This window comes from Sus scrofa, chromosome 13 (assembly GCF_054392235.1).
Source record: "Sus scrofa isolate SSC_HxYL_T2T_F1_AM1 chromosome 13, Sscrofa_HxYL_maternal_Yorkshire_Landrace_v2.0, whole genome shotgun sequence".
Taxonomy (NCBI): domain Eukaryota; kingdom Metazoa; phylum Chordata; class Mammalia; order Artiodactyla; family Suidae; genus Sus; species Sus scrofa.
The window spans coordinates 154134309-154161574 of NC_139395.1; the positions used below are offsets into that span (position 1 = coordinate 154134309).

General features: G+C 36.1%; 1 protein-coding gene across 33 annotated transcripts in view; it reads right to left on the minus strand.

Moving 5' to 3' along the window:
• STXBP5L (syntaxin binding protein 5L) overlaps positions 1 to 27266 on the minus strand; it is a 325816-nt gene that overhangs the window by 255521 nt on the left and 43029 nt on the right. For all 33 annotated transcript variants that reach the window (XM_021070302.2, XM_021070300.2, XM_021070297.2 and 30 more), the window contains one exon: positions 15873 to 15970. In XM_021070302.2, coding sequence (XP_020925961.1) covers positions 15873 to 15970 — 98 coding nt within the window. The remainder of the gene's footprint in view (positions 1 to 15872; positions 15971 to 27266) is intronic.

Consider the following 27266-nt stretch of genomic DNA (forward strand, 5'->3'; position numbering starts at 1 on the left):
TGCAGATGCAGCTCGGACCCCACGTTGCTATGACTGAGGTGTAGGCTGGCAGCTACAGCTCTGATTCAGCCCTTAGCCTGAGAACCTCCATATGCCATGGGTGCTGCCCTAAAAAGACAAAAAAAAAAAAAAAAAGGCAAAGGATCTGAATAGATATTTTTCCAAAGAAGTTATAAAAAGGCCAAAAATTACATGAAAAGATGCTCAAAATCACTAATCACCAAGGAAATGCTGTTGGAAAAATGGTGCTGATATACTTGATGACAGAGGATTGCCCCACACCTTCAATTTATTAAAAATGAGTATCTGCAAAGTGAAATAAAATAAGGTATACCTGTATTTAATTTGTAGAACTGTATATTAAAAGAAAACGTCAAATGTACTGTATGATTATATTTAGAGATGAAATTTAAATCGATTAGTGTATTCTAACAAAAAAAATAATCTCTCCAAAATAAGTTTTATGTTAAAACATGAATCTTTTTTATATAAAAATGAATCAAGAATTATAAAGGGCAGAGACTGTCAAATCAGGCAAAAAAAGCAAAACGCAACTGTATGCTGCCTACAAGAACACACTAAATATGAAGACAAAATAGGTTAAAATAAAAGAAATGGAAAAGGATGTACCACAGTAAGACTACTCAAAAGAACACTTTAGTGATTATATCCATACCAGATGTAGTAAATTTCAGATAAAGGGATGTTACCAGAGGCAAAGAGGATAACTTCATGCTGTTAAAAGAATCAACTCATCAAAAGAACTTTACACTCCTAAATGTTTATGCAGCTAATAACAGAGCTTCAAAATACATGAAACAAAACAAAACTGATATAACTGCGAGAATAAATAGATCAGTCTAACGCTATGGTGGGAGATTTCAATACCACTCTCTCAGTAACAGATAGAAGTAAATAAAAAACCAGTGCAAATATAGATTTGAATAACACAATAGTCAATTTTACCTAAGTGACATTTACAGATAAATCCACCCAACAACAGCAGAATAAACATTTATTTCAAATGTACCTTTAACATTTAACATGATAGATCACAGACAGAGCCATAAAATAAGCTTCAATCAATTTAAAAGGATTCAGATTATATAAAGTATATTCTCTGACCAAACTGGAATTAAATTAGAGATAATAACAGAAAGATCTCTAGAAAAATCTCTAATATTGGGAAAGTAAATAAAACACTTATAAATGACTCATAAGTAAAGAAAAGAAACTAAGCAGAATTGAGAAAATATTTTAAGTTGAATGGAAGGAACACACAATATGTTAAAATTTGGATATGGATAATTAAAATTCTCCTAAGATGGAAGCGTCCCATTCCTTCCAGTTTCTATCTCTCACAACTAAAAACAAAAACCCTCAAAATAAAATTATAAAAAAGCATAAGGAAACTGTGAAGTAGAAAAAGGGAGGCATGCCTAGGCATCTCAGGACTTTTAGGAATAATACAGTAGTGAGCTCCTTGGGTTTCCTGATTATGTACCATATATCCTGGACAGAGCAGAAGTCTCCAACCCATGACCTTCGACAAGCACAGGCAAAAAATTAAAAAAAAAATTTAAAAAATCCAAAAAAAAAGTATGTTCTCCCAAAGGACTGTAAACATGGTAGGTTAAAAACAAATTTTGGCATTAAGGTATTTTAATAGGTATTGTATTGAATCTGTAGATTTCTTTGGGTAGTGTGGATATTTTAACAATATTAACTCTTCCACCCATAAGCACAGTATCTTTCCATTTAGTTGTGTTTTAGTTTCTTTCATCAGTGTCAGCTGATGTGAGGATTCTGTTTCCAAATGACCACCTTGCTGACTTGGAGTGCTAGGAAAATGTGAATAGAGGAGTTCCCATCGTGGCACAGTGGTTAACAAATCCGACTAGGAACCATGAGGTTGCGGGTTCGATCCCTGCCCTTGCTCAGCGGGTTAACAATCCAGCGTTGCCGTGAGCTGTGGTGTGGGTCGCAGACGCGGTTCAGATCTCCCGTTGCTGTGGCTCTGGCGTAGGCTGGCAGCTACAGCTCCGATTAGACCCCTAGCCTGGGAACCTCCATATGCCGCGGGAGCGGCCCAAAGAAATAGCAAAAAGACAAAAAAAAAAAAAAAAAGTGAATAGAGCTTATTGATGCCTAGCCCCACCTTGTACTACCTCATCAAATGTTGTTGCCACAGGATTCCACTGATGCTACCTTAGTGGGAGAATTAAAACAACTCAAACAACTCTTCCTTATGCTGTTAAGAGGGTGGAAGATCAACTGCTAATTTAGACTTACTAATACCACTCCATTGCAATTGAATTGATGTCACTTGCTCCACTGGTCTCAAGATGGAAGATGAGCATCTTGCTTAATTGCACTGATACAAACTAGCAGTGGAATAAAATGATACCTATGTCTTCCAGGCAGGGAATAGGTGATTAGCAACCTGTTTATGCCCTTAAAGACCACTTGCAGGGGGAGCTGACACATGCCCTCTGCAGGCTGAGAGTGAGACGAGTGTGGAAGGTCAGTTCCCCAGTCAGTCTTGTGAACTCATGGAGTAGGGAGGAGGATGTGATTTTTTCACTGTGAGTAATGCCAATGGGGAAAAGACAGTCTCTTCAACATATGATGCTGAGAAAACTGGACAGCCACATGTAAAAGAATGATGCTGGATGACCATCTTATACTGTATACAAAAATTAACTCAAAATGGATTAAGGGCTTGAACAAGAGGCCTGAAACCATAAAACTCCTTGAAGAAAACATAAGCAGTAAGGTCCTTGAAATCATTCATGTCAATGATATTTTGGACTTGACACCAAAAGGAAAAAACAGACACAAAAACCAAGTGCCATTACTTCAAACTAAAAAGCTCCTATACAACAAAGGAAACTGCCAACAAAATGAAAAACCAACCTATCGAATGGGAGAAAATATTTACAAATCATGTCTGATAAGGGACTAATATCCAAAATATGTAAGAACTCATACAAGTCAACAGCAAAAAACAATTCAATTAAAAAATTGTTAGAGTACCCAAATATTCATTTTTTCCAAAGAAGATATACAGATGCCCAAGAGGTACATGAAAATATACTCGGCATCACTAATCATCAGGGAAATACAAATCGAAACCACACTAAGATACCACCTCATACCTGTTAAAATGGCTATATCAGAAAGACAAAGAAAAATGTGTCAGCAAGGATGTAGAGAAAACGGAACCTTTGTGCACTGTTAGAACATAAATTGCTGTAGGCACTATGGAAAACAGTATGGAGGTTCCTCAAAAAATTTAAAATAGAACTACCATATGATCCAACAGTTCCACTTCTGGATATTTATCAGAAGGAAATGAACGCCTAACTGAAAAAGATATCTATATTCCACATTTATTGTAGTATTATTCACAATAGCCAAGATATGGAAGCAATCTAAGTGTCCACTGATGAATGGATAAAGAAAATGTTGGGGGTGTGTGTGTTATTCATCCATATTAAAAGAAGAAATATAGTCATTTGTGAGAACATGGATGGATGCTGAAGGCATTATGCTGACTAAAATAAGTCAGACAAAGACAAACACTGTATGATCTCACTCATAGTGTAATCTAAAAAACAAACAAAGACACTGAACGCATAGATAGAGAGAACAGATTGGTGATTACCAAAGGTGGGAAGTGTGGGGTGGGCGGAATCAGTGAAGATGCTCTAAAGGTCAAACTTCCATTATAAAATAATAAAATTTGGGGATGTAATGCACAGCCTGGTGATTACAGTTAATAATATTTGAAAGTTGCTGAGAGAACAGAGCTTAAAAATTTTCATGAAAAGAAAAAAATTTTTATATGTGGTGATTCATGTTAATTACATTTGTTATGGTGATCATTTTACAATACACGGAGATACTGAATCATTATGTTGTATACATGAACCTAATTACTCCTCAATAAAAAAAAAGAAAATGATCCAACAATATTCTGTCTACAATAAACACTGCAAATACAATTATATAATTAAGTTTAAAGTAAAAAGGTGGCAATAGACATATAATGGAAACATAAATTAAAAAAAAAGTAGGAATAGCTATACTAAGATCAGACAAACTCAATTTCAGAGCAAAGAAAATGACTGGAGATAAGTACAGATATTACATAACGAAAATGGGATCACTCTATCAATATATAACAATCATAAATGTGTGCACACTGAACCACAGAGCCTCAAAATATAGAAAGCAAAAACTGAAGTTGGAAAAAGAGATAAATACACCCAAAATCAGAGTTGGAGATCCTAATTCACTCCACTCTCTGGATTTGATAGAATTATCAAACAGAAAATTAGCAAGAGGTGGAATATAGAACTCAACAACACAACCAAGAAACAATAACTAGTTGATAAATATAAAACATTCCACTCAACAAGAAAAGAATACCCATGTTTTCCAGGGTCCATAAAGTAGTCACCAAGACAGATCATATCCTAGACCACAGAAAAAATCCTAACAAATTTTAAAAAATTGAAATTATAAAGAGTATGTTTTCTGACCATAACAGAATCAAACTAGAAATGGATAACAAGAAAAATTCTAAACACTTGCCAATTAATTAAAATACTTCTAAGTAACTCATGGTACAAAGAAGTCTTAAAGACAATTTTTGAAACTACACATAATTCAATGAAAATTCAAACACAAATATCAAAATCTGTGAGATCCAGTAAAGCAGTGCTGAGAGGAGAATTAATAATGCTAAATACATACCTTAGAAAAGAGAAAGGATATCAATCAAATCAATAACTTAGGTTTCTACTTCAAAAACTAGGAAAAAAGAACAAAATAAGTTCAAAGAAAAATGAAGAAAGTAAATAATAAAGAAAATTGATAAAAAATAGAGAAGAATAAAATAGAAAAAAATCTGGTTCCTCAAAAAAAAATCCATAAAATTTATAAACAACTAGTAAGACTGACTACAAACAACCTGAATTTAACTAATATAAAATAGCCCTACGACCAATTTTTAAAACTGAATTTATAATATAAAATCTCATAAAATAATCTCCAGGCCCAGGTACTCTCACTAGAAAATTCTTCCAAACATTTAAAGAATTAATACCAATTTTATATAATCTCTTCCAGAAAATAGAAGAGGTAAGAGTTCTCAATTAATATTATGAACTCAGTATTATCCCAATACCAAAACCAAAGACAATACAAAGTTAACTTAAAATGGAACCTGTATTTAAATATAAAATGTGTAACTATAAATTTCTTATTAAAAAATAAAATACATAAGATCCAACATTAGGCAGACTTCTAAAAGGTGGTACCAAAAAACACAATCTATAAATAAAAAGCTGATAAACTGGACTCCAAAAGATCCTGTTAAGAGGATGAAAAGACAAGCTAAAAACTGGAAGGAGACACATATCATATGACATCACTTAGATGTGGTATATAAATATGATACAAATGAATCTATTTACAAAACAGAGACAGACTCACAGACACAGAAAAAAAAATTATGGTTACCAAAGAGGAAATGGGGTGGGGAGCAATAAATGAAGAGTTTGGGATTAACAAACACAAACTACTATATATAAAATAAACAACAAGTTCTTATAGTATAGCATAGGAAACTATATTCAATATCTTATAATAAACTATAATGAAAAAGAAAATATATGTACAACTGAATCACTTTGCTGTACACTGGAAACTAACACAACATTGTAAATTAACTATACTTCAATTTAAATATTTAAAAAAATGAAACAGCGAACAAACAAAAGATTGGAAGAAAATAATTGCAAACTGTATATCTGACAAAAGACTAGCATCCATAATATATAAGAATATCACAAAGAGATATTCTTGGACATAATAACTGGATATGCTGGCAGTGATGTAGAGATAAAGAATCACTCATACACTGCTGGTGGGAATGCAAAATTTTACAACTACTCTGAAAAACAGTTTAGGATCTTCTAGAAAAACTAAACATGCAACGACCATCCGACTCTTGCAAATGCACTCCTGGGCATTTATACCAGAAAAATGAGAATTTATGTTCATAGAAAAATGTACAAATGTACATAGCTGCTTTAACCATAACAGCCAAAAACTTGAAATCCAGATGTCCTTCAGTAAGTGAACAGTTAAACAAACTGTGGTACATCCATACCATGCAATATTACTCAACAATAAAAAATAGGAACTATTGATCCATACGACAATTTGGATAAATCTTCAAAGAACTATGTTGAGTGAAAAAAGGCAATCTCAAAAGGTTACATATAGTAGTAAAATGGAATTTTATATAAAAATCACTAATTTGGAAATTATTGAAATGAAGAGCAAATTAGTGATTGTCAGGGTCAAGGATGAAAGTTGGGGAATTAGAGGTTCAGGATGAGGCTGTAAAAGGGCAACATGAGGAATCCTTGTGGTGACAGAAATGTTCTTCACCTTAGTAAATCAATGTCAAATCCTGGTTGTGATATTATACTATAGTTTTACAAGACATTACTATTGGGGGAAACTGGATGAAGAGTACCTGGAATTTCTCTATATTACTTTTTTACAATTATAATTAAATCTACAATTATCTCAAAATTAAAAATTTAGTTTAAAAAATGGGATGATACTAAAACATAACTTGGGAGGAAATTTACAGCCCTATAGACATATAGAAAAGAAGAAAGTTCTCAAATCCATGACCTGTTTCCATCTTAAAACACTAAAAAGTAGATAAAATTAAACCCAAGGTTAATCATAAGATAGGAAATTAAAAAGATCAAACCAGGAGAAAGATGACAGAGAAGTAAGAGGTCCGGCACACCTTCTCCCACAAACACATCAAAAAAAACCACTTCTACATGTAAAACTACTTGCACAGAACATCAACTGAATGCTGACAGAAGAACTTAAACCTCCAAAAAGGGCAAGAAACTCTTGACATAACTGGATAGAATGAAAGAAAAAAAAAAAAAAGAAAGAAACACAGAGAAAAGGAATCAGGATGGGACTAGCATTCCTGAGAGGGAGCTGTGAAGGGGAAAAGGAACCCACCTTCTGGGAAGCCACCTAACTTATGAAGTATCAGCTCAGTTGGCTGGACCTCAAAGTTGCTGAGAAAAGTGCAGCAGCTGGATTGAGAACTGCAAAGCACAGATCATGTGAACCACTAGCCCGGACACCACAGCCTGCGATGCTCGGACAGGGGCTGGGCGCTGAGACTCAGTCTCCGGAGGTCAGTTCTGGGGAGTGGACTGGGAATGGCATGAGGGGCTAAGAAGCAGTGTGCCACAGGTTAAGGAGGGGAATGCCATGGCAGAGAGAATCCAGGAGAATGTCCAGACCCACAGGAGAGGCAAGGCGCCATTGTTGGGGAAGGGAGAGGAGGAGGGGCAGGCCACCACAGGAAACTCCCTGCTCCGGAGAATGCGCATGCCCATGGGCTTAGAGGGCGGGGTGGCTCTGTGGAGGCTACTGACAGTGAGAAGCCTCTTGCTTGTTTAGGGGAGATTAGGAGCTTCTTGTGCAGGCTACCAGTGGCCAGGCAACTATTGTGTGGGCTAAGGGCATAAGGGGGCTAAGTGCAACATGGTGCCTCTCACACAATCCACAGGTGGCAGGGACAGAATGTGGTGGTTATCTCAAAGGTCAGAGGGAGGCTTGGCTTGCCACAACTAGGGGCCTGTGAGTGGGTTCCACCTGCAAACAGTTTACCTCAGGGGTTGGCAAAAAGAAAAAAAGAGGGCACTGCAACCAAGCACCATATCCTGTTGTGCTCACTCCCCTGGGAACACAGCTGCCCTGCAGCTGCCACTGCCAAATGCTCTGGGCAGCACCCAGATACTTGGTCACTGTACCTTTCCAAGACCTTAAAACTAGGAGCAGCTGGTACAGCACCTCTTGTGTGCACTAAGTGGGACAGGATGCTTCTTGCGTGGTCTGCAGGCAGCAGAGGCAAACATCAGCAGTCATCTCTGTTTCCAGAGGTAGGCATGGCCCACTGCAATTGGAGATACATGAACAAAAATCACTTGCAGCCCCATTTACCTAAAGGGCACCATAGAGGAGGGCATTGTGACCAAATACCACCTGTTGGTACTCTTGCACCCCCAGGAACATACCTGCCCTGCTGCTGCCATTCCCAAACGTTCTGGGCAGTACCCATACACCTGATCTATGTCACATCCCAGAATCATGCAACTAGCAGCACCATGTATAGCACCTCATATGTGGACTAAGTGTGATGGGTTGCTTCACGCATGGTCTACAGGTGGCAAGGGCAAATCAATGTAGTTATCACTGACTCTAGAGATAGTCGTGGCCTGCTCCCAACAGGGGTCCCTGAAGAGGCACCACCTGCGGTTCCAATGATCTCAGAGGAAGCACTGCAATCAAACACAAGCTGTTGTTGCTCTCATTCCTCTGGGAACTCACGCACCCTGCTGCCGCTACTGCCAAATGTTTTGGTCACCTTTAAGATCTGCCTAGAGCTCATTACCACTTCCCAGGGCCCTACAACTAGGAATAGCCTGTGCCACCTTCCTTCCTGTTGATAGCCCAAAGACCAGGCACTGACTGCTGGCCCTACCCACTGCCTCCTTCTCCCTGAAAACACACTAAGCATCCAGGATAACAGCCTGCTCACACCAAAAAAAAGAGACAGCAAATATTCAAACTCCCACACCAAAAATAAATAGTAACCGCCCCCAAAATACAAAGGGTTATTCTTGCATAGAAGTAGCCTTACAGGACTACGGTCTGGCTTCCCCAAATTCGCAGAAAAAGAAAAACACAAACACAATGAAGAAGCTCAGAAACCATTCCCAGTTAAAGGAATAGGAGAATTCACCTAAAGCAATCAACAATGAAACAGACCTCTACAGTCTGACAGACATTGAGTTCAAAAGGGAGATAGCGCAAGAAGAGTTCAGAGCCTCTGGTACCAGAAAATGGCCTTGACAATGACAAAGACCGGGCTGCACAGATGGTTGTATACATTGTATCCTGGAGAGAACTCACCATAACCAGACATCCTCATAGCCCCTGATGTCACACTGCATATTTCTTTCTTATTATCTGCCAACGACTGAATCTGCTGTGACCCCTGGAAAGTGCCAGTAGCTGTGGATTGAATGAGTGAGAGAATGAAGCAGGTCAAGAAGGCACGCTGGGAGCCATCCGCGTATGGCATATGTGGCCAGAAGATATTCCTGCAACACCAACTTGTTCCACGGGAGATGACCCTGCCGGGCTTCCTTCTCCCTTGACCTGGGACATCAAGGGGCAAGTGAGCCGCTCACTGTGGTTAGTGAGAGCTCTAAGATTGACTGCGGTTTATTTTCTTCCAGCTTTGATCATGATTGCTGGTCATACCAGAGAGAGAGACTTGTTTAAGAAGGCTGGGTACCGCATTAAGTGTGTGTTCTTTTCTTCTTTGGGGTAGTTGGAAGGAAGTTAAAGATTGTATCTGCCATTTAGGAGACACATCATTCCCCTTGCCTTTCGACTTGCCCTCTGTTTGGAAGATCTGGGACGTGGATGGAATTTCAGTTTCTGCTCTTGGTGTTGGCCGTGAAATAAATAATTGACCTCAGTGTGGACAAGAAAAAAAAAAAAAAAAAAAAGGGAGATAGTAAAAATACTGAAGGAATTAAGAGAGGATACGAACAGTAATGCAGATTCCCTCAGAAAGGAGCTAGAATATATAAGGAAGAGACAAGATAAACTAGAAAATTCATTTGCATAGATACAAACTGAGCTAAAGGCAATAAAGACAGAATGAATAATGCAGAGAAACGAATTAGTGATGTGGAAGATAGAATAATGGAAGTCACCCAAACAGGACAGCAGACACAAAACCAAATGAAAACACATGAAAGCAATATAAGAGACCTATGGGATAATATAATGTGGGCCAATCTATACATAAAAGGAATTGCAGGAGAAGGAAAAGAAAAGGGGATTGAAAATATATTTGAAGAAATTATGGCTGAAAACTTTCCAAATCTAAAGGACACTGAGATCAAGATACAGGAAGCAAAGAGGGCCCCAAACAGGTTGAACTCGAACAGGTCCACACCAAAAGATATTATAATAAAAATGGTAAAAGTTAAAGATAAAGAGAGGATTCTAAAGGCAGCAAGAGAAAGGCAAAGTGTTAATTATAAGGGAACCTCAATAAGGCTATCAGCTTATTTCTTTACAGAAAACTACAGGCCAGAAGGGAGTGGCGAGATATATTTAAAGTGCTCAAAGGAAAAAAAATTGCAAGCTAGAACACTCTATTCAGCAAGAATATCATTTAAAATAGAAGGGGAAATAAAGAATTTCTCAAACAAACAAAAGCTGAAAGAATACAGCTAGACGAAACCTACTCTAAAAGAAATACTGAAAAGGCTTCTTTAAATTAAAAAAAAGAGAGAGAGAAAAGAGAAAAAGAATTAGTATGGAGGAAACCAAACTGGAAAGCAGTCCCTTAAATAAGCCAGCATAGAGATCCAAACACGAAGATGTTAAAAAAAAAAAAAGACATCAAAATCATACAATGTGGGGAAGGAAAGTAAGAAAATATAGATTCTGTTTTTTATTTTAATGAAGTGTTTGAACCTATATGACTATCAGGCAAAAGCAAGCAGATATAGGAAGGGCTTCATGTGCTTAAAAAACAGGACAAGGACAAATCAAAACCAAACATTACATTCACAGACAAGAAAAGTACTCAAGCATAAAATGGAAACCATCCAACCCAGAAAAGAAGAGAAAAATAGAATCAACTGGAAAACAAGGCTTAAAAGGGCAATACATATCTATCAATAATCACCTTAAATGTCAATGGACTGAATGCTCCAATCAAAAGACACAAAGTGGCAGACTGGATAAAAAAGAAAAAACTTCAATCTACTGTCTACAAGAGACTCACATTAGGGCAAAGGACACATATAGACTGAAAGTTAGGGGATAAGAAAAGATATTTCATGCCAATGGACAAGACAGGAAAGCAGGAGTTGCAATACTCACACCAGACAAAATAGACGTAAAAACAAAGGCCATAAAGAAAGACAAAGAAGGACACTATTTAATGGTCAAGGGATCCATTCAAGAAGAGGATATTACAATCATCAATACATATGCCCCTAATATAAGAGCACCCAGGTACCTACAGCAAATACTAACAGACACAAAAGGAGAAACTGATGGGAATACAATCAGAGTGGGAGACTTTAACACCCCACTCACATCAATGGACAGATCCTCTAGACAGAAAATCAATAAGGCAACAGACATACTAAAGGACACAAAGGAAAAGTTAGATTGCATTGGCATTCTCAGGACATTACATCCAAAAATATCAGAATACACATTCTTCTTAAGTGCACATGGAATATTCTCAAGGATTGATCACATACTGGGGCTTGAACCTGACCTCATCAAATTCAAGGGTACAGAAATTATTTCAAGTATCTTCTCTGACCACAATAGCATGAAACTAGAAATCAACCACACAAAAAGAAAGGAGCTACAACTGAGTACATGAAGACTAAACAACATGCTACTGAAAAACCAATGGGTCAATGAGGAAATCAAGAAGGCAATTAAAAAATACCTCAAGATAAGCTGATGCCGGCTTCCTGGTCCTTTCAACTGAGCGATCTCAGGTTTTAGAACGCATCCCAAGAAAATAACGGAAGGGTGCATGAGGAGGTAGGTTAAAAATTGTGATCCTATTGTTTCTAACAACAGCAATGAGGAAACAACCTCGATGTCCAACGATGGAGGGTAACTACATAGAATATGCCCTTTCCTACCAGTGGAAATATTACGTGCATCCATAATAAAAATTATACGAATTTTGTAAAAAAAAAAAAAAAAAAAAAAAACCTCAAGACAAATGATAATGAAGACACAACCACATAAAATCTATGGGATGTGGCAAAAGCAGTGCCCAGAGGGAAATTCATAGCAATACAGGCCTTCCTCAAAAAAGAAGAAAAATCTCAAATCAACAACTTAACCCAACACCTAAATTAATTAGAAAAAGAACAAAGAGGAGTTCCCATCGTGGCGCAGTGGTTGACGAATCCAACTAAGAACCATGAGGTTGCGGATTTGATCCCTGGCCTTGCTCAGTGGGTTAAGGATCTGGCATTGCCATGAGCTGTGGTGTAGATTGCAGACGCGGCTTGGATCCTGCATTGCTGTGGCTCTGGCATAGGCTGGTGGCTGTGGCTCCGATTCGACCCCTAGCCTGGGAATCTCCATATACCACTGGAGTGGCCCAAGAAATGGCAAAAAAAAAAAAAAAAAAAAAAAAAAAAGGAACAAACCAAACCTCAAGTCAGCAGAAAGAAGGAAATCATAAAGATCAAAGAGGAAATCAATAAAATAGAGATTAAAAAAACAACAGAAGAAATCAATCAAACCAAGAGCTGGTTCTTCGAAAAGGTAAACAAAATTGGCAAACCTCTGGCTAGACTCGCCAAGAAGAGGAGAGAAAAAACCCAAATAAACAAAATAAGAAATGAAAAAGGAAAAATCACAATGGATATTACAGAAATACAAAAAACCATACGAGAACGCTATAAACAATTACATGCCAACAAATTTGACAAGTTAGAAGAAATGGACAACTTTCTAGAGACTTACAGCCTGCCAAAACTGAATCAAGAAGAATTAAATCAACTGAACAGACCGATCATTAGAAATGAAATTGAGTATGTCATAAAAAACACTCCCTACTAATAAAAGTCTAGGACTAGATGGCTTCACAGGTGAATTCTACCAAACATACAAAGAAGAAACCAGACCCATCCTTCTTAAACTCTTTCAAAAGGTTGAAAAAGAAAGAACACTCCCAAAGACATTCTATGATGCCACCATCACCCTAATTCCAAAACCAGACAAAGATACCACCTAAAAAGAAAACTATCAGCCAATACCTTTGATGAATATAGACGCTCAAATTCTCAACAAAATTATAGCCAACCAAATCCAACAACATATCAAAAAGATCGTACACCACGACCAGGTGGGATTCATCCAGGTTCACAAAGAAGGTTCAACATAATGCAAATCAATCAACATCATACACCACATTAACAAAAGAAAAGTCAAAAACCACATGATCATCTCAATAGAAGAGAAAAAGCATCTGACAAAGTCCAACGTCCATTCATGATCAAAACTCTTACCAAAGTGGGTAGACAGAGAACATTCCTTAACATAATTAAAGCCATTTATGACAAACCCAGAGCAAACATAATATTCAGTGGAGAAAAGCTGAACGCTTCCCCACTGAAATCTGGAACAAAACAGGGATGCCCACTCTCACAACTGTTATTCAACACAGTACTGGAAGTCCTAGCCACAGCAATCGGACAAACAAAAAGAAACAAAAGGCATCCAGATAGGAAGAGAAGAGGTAAAACTGTCACTGCATGCAGATGACACAATACTATATATAGAAAAGCTTAAGGACTCAACCCAAAATCTACATGAACTGATCAACAAATGCAGCAAAGTAGCAGGATGTAAAATTAACATTCAGAAATCAGTCGCATTTCAGTATCCTAACAATGAAATATTAGAAAAGGAATACAAAAACACAGTACCATTTAAAATTGCACCCCCCAAAATCAAATACCTGGCAATACACCTGACCAAGGTGGTAAAGGACTTATAAGCCCGGGGTATAGAACTATAAAACATTAATTGAGGAAATTAAAGAAGGCGTAAAGAAATGGAAAGATATGCCATGCTCCTGGGTTGGAAAAATTAAATGTGGTAAAAATGGCCACACTACCCAAAGCAATCTACAGATTCAATGCAATCCCTATCAGATTACCCATGACATTTTTCACAGAACTAGAACAAACAATCCAAAAATACATATGGAACCACAAAAGACCCAGAATTGCCAAAGCAATCCTGAGGAGCAAAAACCAAGCAGGAGGCCTAACTCTCTGAGACCTCAGGCAATATTACAAAGCCACAGTCATCAAGACAGTGTGAAACTGGTACCAAAACAGACAGACAGACCAATGCAACACAATAGAGAACCCAAAAATAAACACAGACACCTACGCTCAAGTAATCTTTGGCAAAGGAGGCAGGAACATAAAATGGGAAAAAGACCACCTTCTCAGCAAGTACTGCTGGGAAACCTGGACAACTGCATGCAAATCAATGAAACTAGAACACACCCTCACACCATGCACAAAAATAAACTCAAAGTGGCTTAAAGACTTAAATAGAAGACAAGACACCATCAAACTCCTGGAAGAGAACATAGGCAAAACACTCTCTGACATCATCTTACAAATGTTTTCTCAGGTCAGTCTCCCAAAGCAACAGATATAAAAGCAAAAACAAACCAATGGGACCTAATCAAACTGACAAGCTTTTGCACAGCAAAGGAAACCAAAAAGAAAACAAAAAGACAGCCTACAGAATGGGAGAAAGTCGGATCAAATGATGCAAAGGACAAGGGCTTAATCTCTAGAATATACATGCAACTTATACAACTCAACAGCAAAAAAGCCAACAACCCAACTGAAAAATGGGCAAAAGACCTGAATAGACATTTCCCCAAGGAAGATGTACAGATGGCCAACAAGCACATGAAAAAATGCTCAACATCCCTGATTATTAGAGAAATGCAAGTCGAAACTACCATGAGATACCACCTCACACCAGTCAGAATGGCCATCATTAATAAGTCCACAAATAACAAGCGCTAGAGGGGGTGTGGAGAAAAGGGAACCCTCCTGCACTGTTGGTGCGAATGTGAGCTGGTACATGTGAGCTGGTACAACCACTATGGACAACAGAATGGAGGTACCCTAGAAAACCATACAGAGAACTACCATATGACCCACCAATCCCACTCTTGGGCATATATCCAGAGAAAACTTTCCTTAAAAAAACACATGCACCCGCATGTTCATTGCAGCACTATTCACAGTAGCCAAGACATGGAAACAACCCAAATGTCCAGTGACAGATGATTGGATTAGGAAGATGTGGTATATATACACAATGGAATACCACTCAGGCATAAGAAAGAACAAAATAATGCCATCTGCAGCCACATGGATGGAACTAGAGACTCTCATCCTGAGTGAAGTTAAGTCAGAAAGAGAAAGACAAATACCATATGATAGCACTTATATCGGGAATCTAATATATGGCACAAATGAACTTTTCCACAGAAAAGAAAATCATGGACTTGTAGAACAGACTTGTAGTTGCCAAGAGGGAGGGAGTGGGAGTGGGGTAGATCGGGAGTTTGGGGTTAACAGATGCAAACTATTGCCTTTGGAATGGATTAGCAATGAGATCTTGCTGTGTAGCACTGGGAACCATGTCTAGTCACTTATGATGGAGCCTGATAATGTGAGAAAATAGAATGTGTACATGCATGTGTACCTGGGTCACCATGCTGTACAGTAGAAAAACAAACTGTATTGGGGAAATAACAGTTAAAAAATAAAATAAAGTAAAATAAAACAAACAAAAGATCAAACCAGGAATCAGTGAAATAAAATAAAGGAAAACAATACAGAAAATCAATGAAACCAAAAGTTGGTTCTTGTGAAAAATTAGTATAGTTTATAAGCTTCTAGCCAGACTAATCAGGGGAAAGGAGGGGATACAAATTACCAGTATCAAGGATTTTTAAAGAGACATTAATACTTACCTCACAGACATTAAAAATATTCCAATATATTTGATGATGTGTGTTATTCATTTCTAAAGAAACAATGAATTTTATTTGGTCATAAATATTTCACTTACCTTAATACTTAAAGAAATTTAATTGGTATTAATATAGCAAATAATAAACCAAAAATTAAGGATACATTCTTATAGCACCTGTTCTTGTCCCAATAGCCAAGATTTTCTGAACTGGATCAAAGGCTAATGCTGTAGGCTGATAAGGAAAACCATGCCGAACTGTCTGAAAGAGAGCAGATAGTAAAAAACAGTCATCAGGGAAACTGCAAGCTACCACCATCCATCAGAATGACTAAAATAATTATTTAATTATTTTTTTAAAAAGTGGAAGTACCCTCATGACTCACTGAGTTAAGGATTAGGCTTTTTCACTGCTGTTTCTCATTGTTGCTGCTGTGATATGCGTTTGATCCCTGGTCCATGAACTTCCACATGCCAAAGGTGCAAAAAACAAAACAGAACAACACTACTACCAAATGTTGTTGGTAGGAATGTAAAATGACATATCCACTTTGGAAAAATGTCTTATGGTTCTTTAAAAACTAAATATTCACCTATCCATGACCTAGAAATTCCATTCCTGTGCATGTACCCAAGAAAATGAAGAGCATACATCCACATAATAATTTATGCAAGTATGCCTATAACAGCTTTATATATAACAACCTAGAAACAGTCCAGGAGCCAAATGAGATCGTCAAAAAGAAAAACTGTGGTTTGTTCATATACTATAATAACACTTAACAATTAAGGGATAAAAACTAATGACAGAAGCATGGATGATTCTCAAAAACATTACACTAAGTAAAAGAAGCAATAGGAGTTCCCATCATGGTGCAGTGGTTAACGAATCCGACTAGGAACCAAGAGGTTGCGGGTTCGGTTCCTGCCCTTGCTCAGTAGGTTAACGATCCAGCGTTGTCGTGAGCTGTGGTGTAAGTTGCAGATGCAGCTCGGATCCAGCATTGCTGTGGCTCTGGCGTAGGCCGGTGGCTGCAGCTCCGATTCAACCCCTAGCCTGGGAACCTCCGTATGTCGCAGGAGCGGCCCAAGAAATAGCAAAAAGACAAAAAAAAAAAAAAAAAAAAAAAAGAAGCAATAGTACAGATGGCATGATTACATTTATATTAAATTGTAAACAAGGAAAACAAACATGGTGAGAAAAAATGAGAACAGTGGTTTGCTTATTTGAGATGAACTGACTGGAAGGGATATGAAGGAACTTTATTGAATGAGGGTAATTCTATATTTTGATAGAGGTTTGAATTACATATCTATATACATTAGTCAAAACTCATCAAATGGTAAAATAAAATTTGTGATCTCTCTGTAAGTTGTACCTCAAGAAAAGGTTAAGAAAAAAGTATTATAAATGAATATTGAAGTCTAGTTAATGACATCCAATACTGAAATTTTAAAAGGTGAAGTGTACTATCAACTGAAACTTATTTCAAAATGCATCCAAAAAAGTGCTATAGATAGATGGATGGATAGATATGTGATAAAGTACATACAGCAAAATGCTATTTGTCAATCTATGTGCTGAGTGTGTGTGTGTGTGTGTGTGTGTGTAACAAATGCATATATGAGTGTTCATGTATAATTGTTTCAACTCCTTTGCATGTTTGAAAGCTTTCATAATAACACAATGGGAAAACAGAAAAGAAAAATATAAAGAACTCAGTATCACAAAGGTGATAAGACTAACATTTAATAAAGGAATATGCAGTAATAGGAATTTATTTCAATATGAAATATGCTATAAGAAAATTTAAAAAATAGAAGGTCAGGAAAAGGGGATTTATATCTTATCCAGGCAGATCTTTAGTTCTCCAAGAACTATTTTTTAATGAAAATATTTTTATAATAAAATATTGCATTAATAAATATTCAAAGATGAACAGAATGATAAACTACACCATGTAACTTATCTAAAAACTCATTCCCCAGAGAAAACACAGTAAAGAATTCATGGGATAAACTCCTCATTTTCGTTTAAAGTATATATCAATTTATGCATATGCATATTAATAATATATAACCAGATCTGTAACCTGTTTTTCTCACTTAAAAATATATCATAGAAATATTTCCACACGCAAAAAAAAAATGCGTAGATGTACCTCAGCCTATTTGAAGGTTGCTAAGTGTGTTATAACATAAATGTACCACAGTGTCCTTAACCAATAAACTACTGTTCTGTAATCTCCAAAGAATTCTCAACTAAGTTAGTAAAAATACTTACTCAGAAACCCATGTTCTAGTCATGATTCTTAACTAAGGTTTTTCCCTTTTGATTCTCAACTGTCTTCATTATTTTGACTTACAAACAAAATTGTCAAGAGGAAGACATTCATAATCTTCATGCAGAGCAATGTGGATAGCAATAATCAGAATATAGTTCCTCTCAAAAGAAAAAAAAAATAGAAGAGATGGGAACACTTCCCAACACATTCCACAGCCAGTATTACTCTGACACTAGAAACAGATATCACAAGAAAAAAAACTAAAGACCACTAACTCTTATTAATATAGGTGTAAAAATCTCCAATAAAATACTAGCAAACTGATTATAGCAACTTGTAACAGGATACACACTATGACTTGGTGGAACTTATCCCCAGAAAACAAGGTTGGTTTAACATAAAAAAATTATTTAATGTAATAGACTATATCACTAGAGCATAGGACAAAAAAAATCACATGGTCACCTCAACAGATGCAGAAAAAAATATTTCAGAAAATCCAATACCCATTCATGTTAAAAAGCAATCAATAGATGAAACTACAGAACTTAATCTGATAAATGGCACGTACAAAAAAACCTACAGCTGACATCATATTATTATTGAAAGAATGAATGCTTTCCATCTAAAATCAGAAATGAAACAAGTATGTCTGCTCTTGTCACTTCCATGTCCTATTCAGGGAAATTAGACATGAAAGAAAAAAAAAAAAGACATCCAGATTTTTAAAAAAGAACTCAAACTATTTGCAGATGACATGATCTTATGTATATAAGCCTATGAAATACACTGAAAAATTATTATTACTAATGAAGAGCAAGATTGTAAAATTAATGTAAAAATATCAGTTTCTATACACTAGCACTGCACAATCCAAAAATGAAACTAAGAGAACAATTTCATTTACAATAACAACAAAAGGAATAAAATACTCAAGAACAAAATGAACAAAAGAAGTGCAAGGATCCAAAACTTATATGCTAAAAACAACAAAACAATGTTGAAACTAAAGACCTAAACAAAAGGAAAGCCTTCCCATATCCACGTATTAAAATATTTAAGACTGTTAAAATGACAATACTTTCCAGACTGATCATGAGAATAAATGTGATCCCTTGAAGGAAGGAAAAGACTAAGAGGACTATGATATGACACAGTGGAGTGGCATAATGGTAACAAAAATGACAAGTTCCTATGAAACCCCATCACACTGTGATAGAAAGGTAAGACTGCTCTATATGCACAAGGATGGCAAAATACCTGCTCATGGAAATGCCACTGGCAATTGAGGTACTGGTACCAGTTTCTCAGCAAGACTTTTATATCTCTTGTAAGAATGAGAAAATCATCATATACAAAGATCTAAAAGACAGTTGATATTAAAATTAAAGAAGAATAAAGCCCAAATATATTCCCACTTTATAAGATATCTGGAAGTAGATATAATAGAAATGTAATGTTAACATCAGTATTTTGAAATTTTATACACTTCTTTTTCTTTAGAGAAATAAAACATTGCTTGTCTTATCAGTAAACAAAGGATGATGTCACAGTCATCACCAACTGCAGCCACCTTTGATGCAGTGAGCCTTGAGGGAACTCAGGAAGGAAACAAAGAATATCTACCGTCTAGCTGCCATCAGACAGCAGTCACTCCAGGTGGTGAGCCCCAAACACATGATACAGTCCCCAGATAGCTAAGAGTACATATCAAAGGAGTGATTTCAGTGAGCATAGACTCTTGCATCTTCCCAAACATAGAAAAGCAGCAAATTCCTCAACTTGAGATTTCTGGTTTTCTTTTATTAACAGTAATCTTTTGTTCCTAGTACCTTTGCTGAAAAACTCCTTTATATCCCTGCTCCCCCCTCACCTCCTTGGAGAAGTTTTTTCAAGGTGACTTGAGATACTGCTTCCCAGGCTTAAGTAGTCATTTTGCCCCAAATAAAACTTAACTCACAACTCTCAAGTTCTGCATTTTTTTAAGTTGGCACATTTTTCATTTTAGTCTTATTTTTATCAAACTCAATCATGTGCATAATTCTATAGGATATATTATGAAAATTAGAAAAAATCTGCACCCTTCCCTCTCCCATTTCCTACTTTCTAGAAGGAACTACTTTTCAATCCTTTTGCAATCTATTTTGGCATTTATCTAATGTGTCCAAAAATAACATTTTTACAGTGCTAAAGTTTCAAAAAAAAAATTATCAGGAGTTTCCATCGTGGCTCAGCAGTAATGAATCCAACTAGTATCCATGAGGACACAGGTTTGATCACTGTCCTCACTCAGTGGGTTAAGGATCCAGTGTTGCTATGACCTGTGGGAAGGTCACAGATGCAGTTCTGATGCCATGTTGCTGTGGCTGTGGCACAGGCCAGCAGCTATAGCTCCAATTCAACCCCTAGCCTGGGAACTTCCATATGCCATAGATGCAGCCCTAAAAAGACTCAACAGAAAAAAAGCCAACAACCCAACTGAAAAATGGGCAAAAGACCTGAATAGACATTTCCCCAAGGAAGATGTACAGATGGCCAACAAGCACATGAAAAAATGCTCAACATCCCTGATTATTAGAGAAATGCAAGTCGAAACTACCATGAGATACCACCTCACACCAGTCAGAATGGCCATCATTAATAAGTCCACAAATAACAAGCGCTAGAGGGGGTGTGGAGAAAAGGGAACCCTCCTGCACTGTTGGTGCGAATGTGAGCTGGTACATGTGAGCTGGTACAACCACTATGGACAACAGAATGGAGGTACCCTAGAAAACCATACAGAGAACTACCATATGACCCACCAATCCCACTCTTGGGCATATATCCAGAGAAAACTTTCCTTAAAAAAACACATGCACCCGCATGTTCATTGCAGCACTATTCACAGTAGCCAAGACATGGAAACAACCCAAATGTCCAGTGACAGATGATTGGATTAGGAAGATGTGGTATATATACACAATGGAATACCACTCAGGCATAAGAAAGAACAAAATAATGCCATCTGCAGCCACATGGATGGAACTAGAGACTCTCATCCTGAGTGAAGTTAAGTCAGAAAGAGAAAGACAAATACCATATGATAGCACTTATATCGGGAATCTAATATATGGCACAAATGAACTTTTCCACAGAAAAGAAAATCATGGACTTGTAGAACAGACTTGTAGTTGCCAAGAGGGAGGGAGTGGGAGTGGGGTAGATCGGGAGTTTGGGGTTAACAGATGCAAACTATTGCCTTTGGAATGGATTAGCAATGAGATCTTGCTGTGTAGCACTGGGAACCATGTCTAGTCACTTATGATGGAGCCTGATAATGTGAGAAAATAGAATGTGTACATGCATGTGTACCTGGGTCACCATGCTGTACAGTAGGAAAAAAAATTGTATTGGGAAAGTTATTTTAAAAATAAAATAAATAAAAAATAAATAAATAAAAATAAGTTTTTTAGAATAATCTGGGAAGTAGGTTTCTGGGCTGGTCCTTAATTTGACTCAAAAAAATTTTTTCTATTCTTATCATTGATTTTTTATTAATTGTTTATTAACACAGTATATATAATTTCAGATTTTTTTAAGCATTATAAAGTAAATATTTATGATTATAGGCACAAAATACTAAATAAGATACTAATCAAATCAAGTAATATATACTAATAATGATAAACCATGACCAAATAACATTTATTCCAGAAATTTATGTACATATACCTCATATTTCATTTGTTGCCAACATATTGCACTCTTTTCCTTTCCTTAACTTAAAGTTTTATAGTCCTCAGCCTTGCAACTGCTGCTACCTCTTGTGAATGCAATTTTTAATTTCTAAGGAGTCTGTAATTCTGATTGGTTGTTTTATTTAGTAACATATTTCTCTGACAATAATATTTAAATTGACATTGCATTTTCAGAAAAATATAAATACTTTTTTAAAATAAAGCCAAAAGAGATCGTCATTAGTACTTTTTCCTTCATAAACGTGGAAGAGAAGATAAAATTTTAATGTATTTTTCTGCTGGGTTTAGACAGACCTTGACTGCCTACTCTCATTTAAATTAATACAAAGACAGCTCAATATTAGGATAGGTATTGACAATCATTAAATCAACAAAACAAGAGAAAGCCTCATGATTAATTATATCAACAGGCTCTGGAAAGTCATTTGATAAAATTCAGCAGTCAATCTAAGTAATTATTTTATGTAAAATAGGGCTAGAGGATAATTACTTATAGATGATAAATATTAACAATAGCAAAAATAAATACAATACAGAAATGTATAGTCATTCCCATTAACATCAGGAAGAAGACATACGTACTAATTATTCTCATTATATTGCAGCTTTTTTTATAAATTCAAGCTAATTTAGTAAGAAATTAAAATAATAAATATATAAATATAGGAAATTAAAAAACAAAATAAACTACTAAAATTTTTTAGAAAGAAAAATATATGGTAAGTTGTCCAGATACAAGGTAAAAAAACAAAAATCAGCAATTTTCCTTCTACTAGAAATAACCAGTTACCAATAAAATTGGGGGAAATTCCCATTTTTATTTTTAGTTGTTAAGTTGAGGTCTGTCAAATTTGTTAAAGTTTAAAAACAGATGTTTTATTCAGTAGCACTGAATAATATATTTTCTAACATATAAAATGGTTAGGGAGGAGTTTCCATTGTGGCTCAGCGAGTTAAGATCCTATCTAGAATCCATGAGGACACAGGTTTGATCCCAGGCCTTGTTCAATGGGTTAAGGATCTGGCATTGCTGCAAGCGGCAGCATAGGTTGCAGATGCATCTTGGATCTGGTGTTGCTGTGGCTTTGGTGTAGGCTGGCAGCTATAGCTCCAGTTCAACTCCTAGCCTGGGAACTTCCATATGTCACAAGTGCGGACCTAAAAATAAAAAATTTAAAATTTAAAAAAAAAATGGTTAGGGAGACAAAATATTTTTCACTAGAGTGGAACACAGTGATTAATAATAACATTATATTCTTACATATCAATGTTATTTAATACTAAAGAAGTTACAACTGTTAGAATCCCATTAGAAATGCAGATCTGATGTAATTAATTTCTGTTGCAGCTATGACAACAAATTCCATCAGAATTTGGTATTCAATAAGCAATTACTTGTTTATACACTTCAAAAACTTTTTCATTATTATTCTGTCATTTAAGCTGCTAAAAACATCTCTTTTCAAAGTATCTACAAAAAAAAAAACTAGTTTTTTTCTAGAAAAATATATTTATACACAGGAAAAACTGGAAATTTTATTTATACATAGTGATAGACAAATGTCCTAATTATTAGTATTTTTCAAAAATAAAATATTTACTGACATCTCTCAAAGCCCAATGCAAGGTCTCACTCCTACACAAAATATTCACTAAAATTCTAAACCAACACCACAGTCTTGCACTTATTCAAAACTAATAAAGAATGATTATTGCCCTTTGGTCTCCCCAAATAAGTTCTAAACTCCTTTGTGAGTAGGGACCATGCCTTTAATTTGTCCTCTGCACTTAGATTAATGCAATGATTAGATTTTTTTTAAATTTTTTTAAAGAACATCAGTATGATTTGTGCATGCATTCAGTAGTTCCTTTGAAAACTACTATTCTCTTATATTTCTAAGAAAGATGAATAACCGCAACCAAATATTTTTAAGTATTGAAATAAAATCTTTTTCTTTTTTTCTTCTTTTTTTTTTGCTTTTCAGGGCCACACTTGCAGCATATGAAGTTCCCAGGCTAGAGATCAAATCAGAGCTACGGCTGCCAGGCCACACCACAGCCAACAGCAATGCGGGATTCAAACCACATCTGCAACCTGACCCACTGAGCTCAAGGCAAAGCTGGATCCCTGACCCACTGAGCAAAGCAAGGGATTGAACTTGCATCTTCATGGATACTAGTTGGATTAGTTTCTGCTGCATCACAATGGAAACAAAATATTTATCTAGAATAAGTGTAAACCAATACATTTCTCTATTTGGAGCTATTGTCTTAACTTTCCACATTAATGAAAGCACATTTGAGACTTCATTTAAAAGTTGAGTGATTATCATCCTCACCATTTACCCTCTGAGGACCTTTGTGAATTACTGTAACCACATGCAATTACATAATGCTAAGGTGTTGGAACAGAACAACTACCCACCCTTACATAATATATTTAAATATATATACAGTTATTCACATGGGGATATGTTATAGATATCAATGTATCACTAGATCTAACATAAAAGTACACTATTCTTTACTACCTAATTGTATTTCTTCCTATGGTATTATATTGCAAACCACTTGAGGTAAAGATTATGCTATCTCAAGGCTTAAGAACGTTATAGGCATTCAAAAAACTACTAACTTTTATTACAACAGTTTAACACATATAGTGAGTAACTCTGATTCTATATTCACACTGTTAATGTCACCAAAAGAATTCAAGACTTATAATTAAGATAATTCATGTAAATGTCTTTATAAACAAGCAGTCTATGTAAATATAAGCTTATAGTACTTAATAGAAAGGTGTTCTTTCAAAATATTAGGGAATCAAGTTCAAATTAAATGAATTTTATCTTCTCTCATACCATCTCATTATTTCTCATACAATATAAACTTCTCTCATAATATCATATAGGTATGCTAAAATATACCTTCAAAAAACACACCAAATAATAGATGGACAGGCTTAATTCTCACTACTGAAAAGTATAGAGATATACATATAAATATGTACTGACATAAATAATATGAATACACACACTCTAATGACATGAAGTAACTATGGGTATACCCAAAAGGTATCCAATTCTATCATCTTTACCATTCAAAAAAGGACACAACTAGAGTGTAGAACAGTTTTTAATGTGGCCAGATTGTCCTCTCTAAAGTACTTCCACTATTTGTTTGTTTTTCCTTCCACAAGACTCATTTTTATCTTTTTAGGTGATTTTTACCATCTCACTTGTATATTTTCTCTGTACTCTGAGCCCTATTAACAGACTTACGTCTTCAATATCCTTGCTTCAATCTATCACACACCCTGACTACATCATTCTTCCCTCTCTTTCAACTGACCATCACAATTAATATCATCGGCCTCAAATTAACACATCCTCATCAAACACTTCCAGACCTCTTTTTTTTTTTTTTTTTGTCTTTTTTTTTTGTTGTTGTTGTTGTTGTTGTTGCTATTTCTTGGGCCGCTCCCGCGGCATATGGAGGTTCCCAGGGTAGGGGTCTAATCGGAGCCGCAGCCATAGCCTACGCCAGAGCCACAGCAACACGGGATCCGAGCCGCGTCTGCAACCTACACCACAGCTCACGGCAACGCCGGATCGTTAACCCACTGAGCAAGGGCAGGGACCGAACCCGCAACCTCATGGTTCCTAGTCGGATTCGTTAACCACTGCGCCACAACGGGAACTCCCCCAGACCTCTTTTAAGAACCCAAAATTGACATTCTATTTACTCACAGTATCTTTCCTATCATCACTTCCATTCCATCTTACTATTCTAGCACTTCCACTCAAACCCTCCTATTTATCTGAAACCCTTTTCTTTCCGGTTACACTAGTCTCTATTTCCAACTTATTTAACATTTCAACTTAATTCTGTATAATGCTTGAAAGAAATATATATATCTTTTATTGAATCTATATTATGTGTCTATGTTTCAAACAAAATTCCGAGAACTTAATCTTTTCTCATTGATAAATAATAAAAAAGAAAATTAGTAGTCATAGAAAAATAATTTGGCCTAGGTGTAAAACAAAAATCACTTTTTTGGGGAGGGGTGGGGGGGTGCATCCACAGCACATGGAAGTTCCCAGGCTAGGGGTCGAACTGGAGCTGTAACTGTTGGCCTACACCACAGCCACAGGAACGCCAGATCTTTAACCCACTAAGCAAGGCCAGGGATTCAATCTGCATCCTCATAGATACTAGTAGAGTTTGTTATCACTGAACCATGACAGAAACTCCAAAAATCACTTTTTAAAGAAGAAAAAATAAAAATCTTATGAAGCAAAATTATTGATAGGATGATGTGGAAGAAGCCTAGATATTGGGCTAGGAGTCAGGAGACCTAATCGAGGTCCTGGCTCCTTTATTAACTATCTAATATGGACACATTACTTAAGATATCAGTTTCTTCATCTATAAAATAAGGAGATAAACTAAATTATTTCAAAGCACTTTCCAATTCTATATTCCTCATACAAATACACTAGAAACCACAGCAGACTTAAAAGACAAATGATAGACAAACAAGATAGTTCTCTATTTCTCACTAAGAATGTATTCCTTAAAAGAAATGAACAATAGGCTTAATTTAGTGTTATATTCCCTGATTTAGTTATGGTTGGACTACTACAAATAATTTGCTGTTTATTTAATTTGATTCCCTTGTGAGCGACACACCTGGATTTCAAACAGTCCACTGAGATAGCTGGTACTATTGTTATTTCTATTAGTATAATCTTTAAGTATTTGAGAACCACCTCTTTTCCTCATATGGCATCTTCGTCAATTCCAATAATAGGAAGAGTAAATATTTTAAGCCTCCATTACAAACAAAAAAGATCTAAATTTACAATCTACTTGCAGAAACAGCATTTGTTTCCTACCAAACGACTAATGCAGAGCTGATGTCTTTCTTTTCTCAGCCTATTTACTCAGTTGCAAAGGACTTAAAAATGACAAATTTCCTCTTGCTACAGTAGAAATAAACAATGAAGACTAAATGCATTCAGTCATTGCCCCCCAGCCACTGTCACCACCATTTGTTTATTATGTACAGGGTAAAGTGAAAAACACTTTACATGGATGATCTCATTTAATTTTGAATTTATTTCTGTAGCCCTATGAGATAGGAGGTGCCATTACAGAGGAATAAACGGGCTTAGTAAGGTTAATCAACTTGTCTAACATCACCAAGCTAGTGGGTAAACAGTTTGATTGATAGCTTTGGAAATGAGATCCATGTAGCTTTTTAGTACTTTAATCTTGTCTCAGGATGAAAGAATGTCACCTTCTGATTTACATGATATCAGTTTAAAACCAGAACAAGGTGGATTTCAAAGGGATTATAAGAAACATCAGAGCTTCAACTTGGGGTAGAATCAGTATCAGCCAATAACCAAACAATAACCAAACATTTCTGCTCCTAACTTCAGTAAGCTATATAATGAAGATCAAGTGATCGTTATGCTTCATGCATCAATCAGGAAAAAAGTATGACTGTATCAAAAAGGAGAAG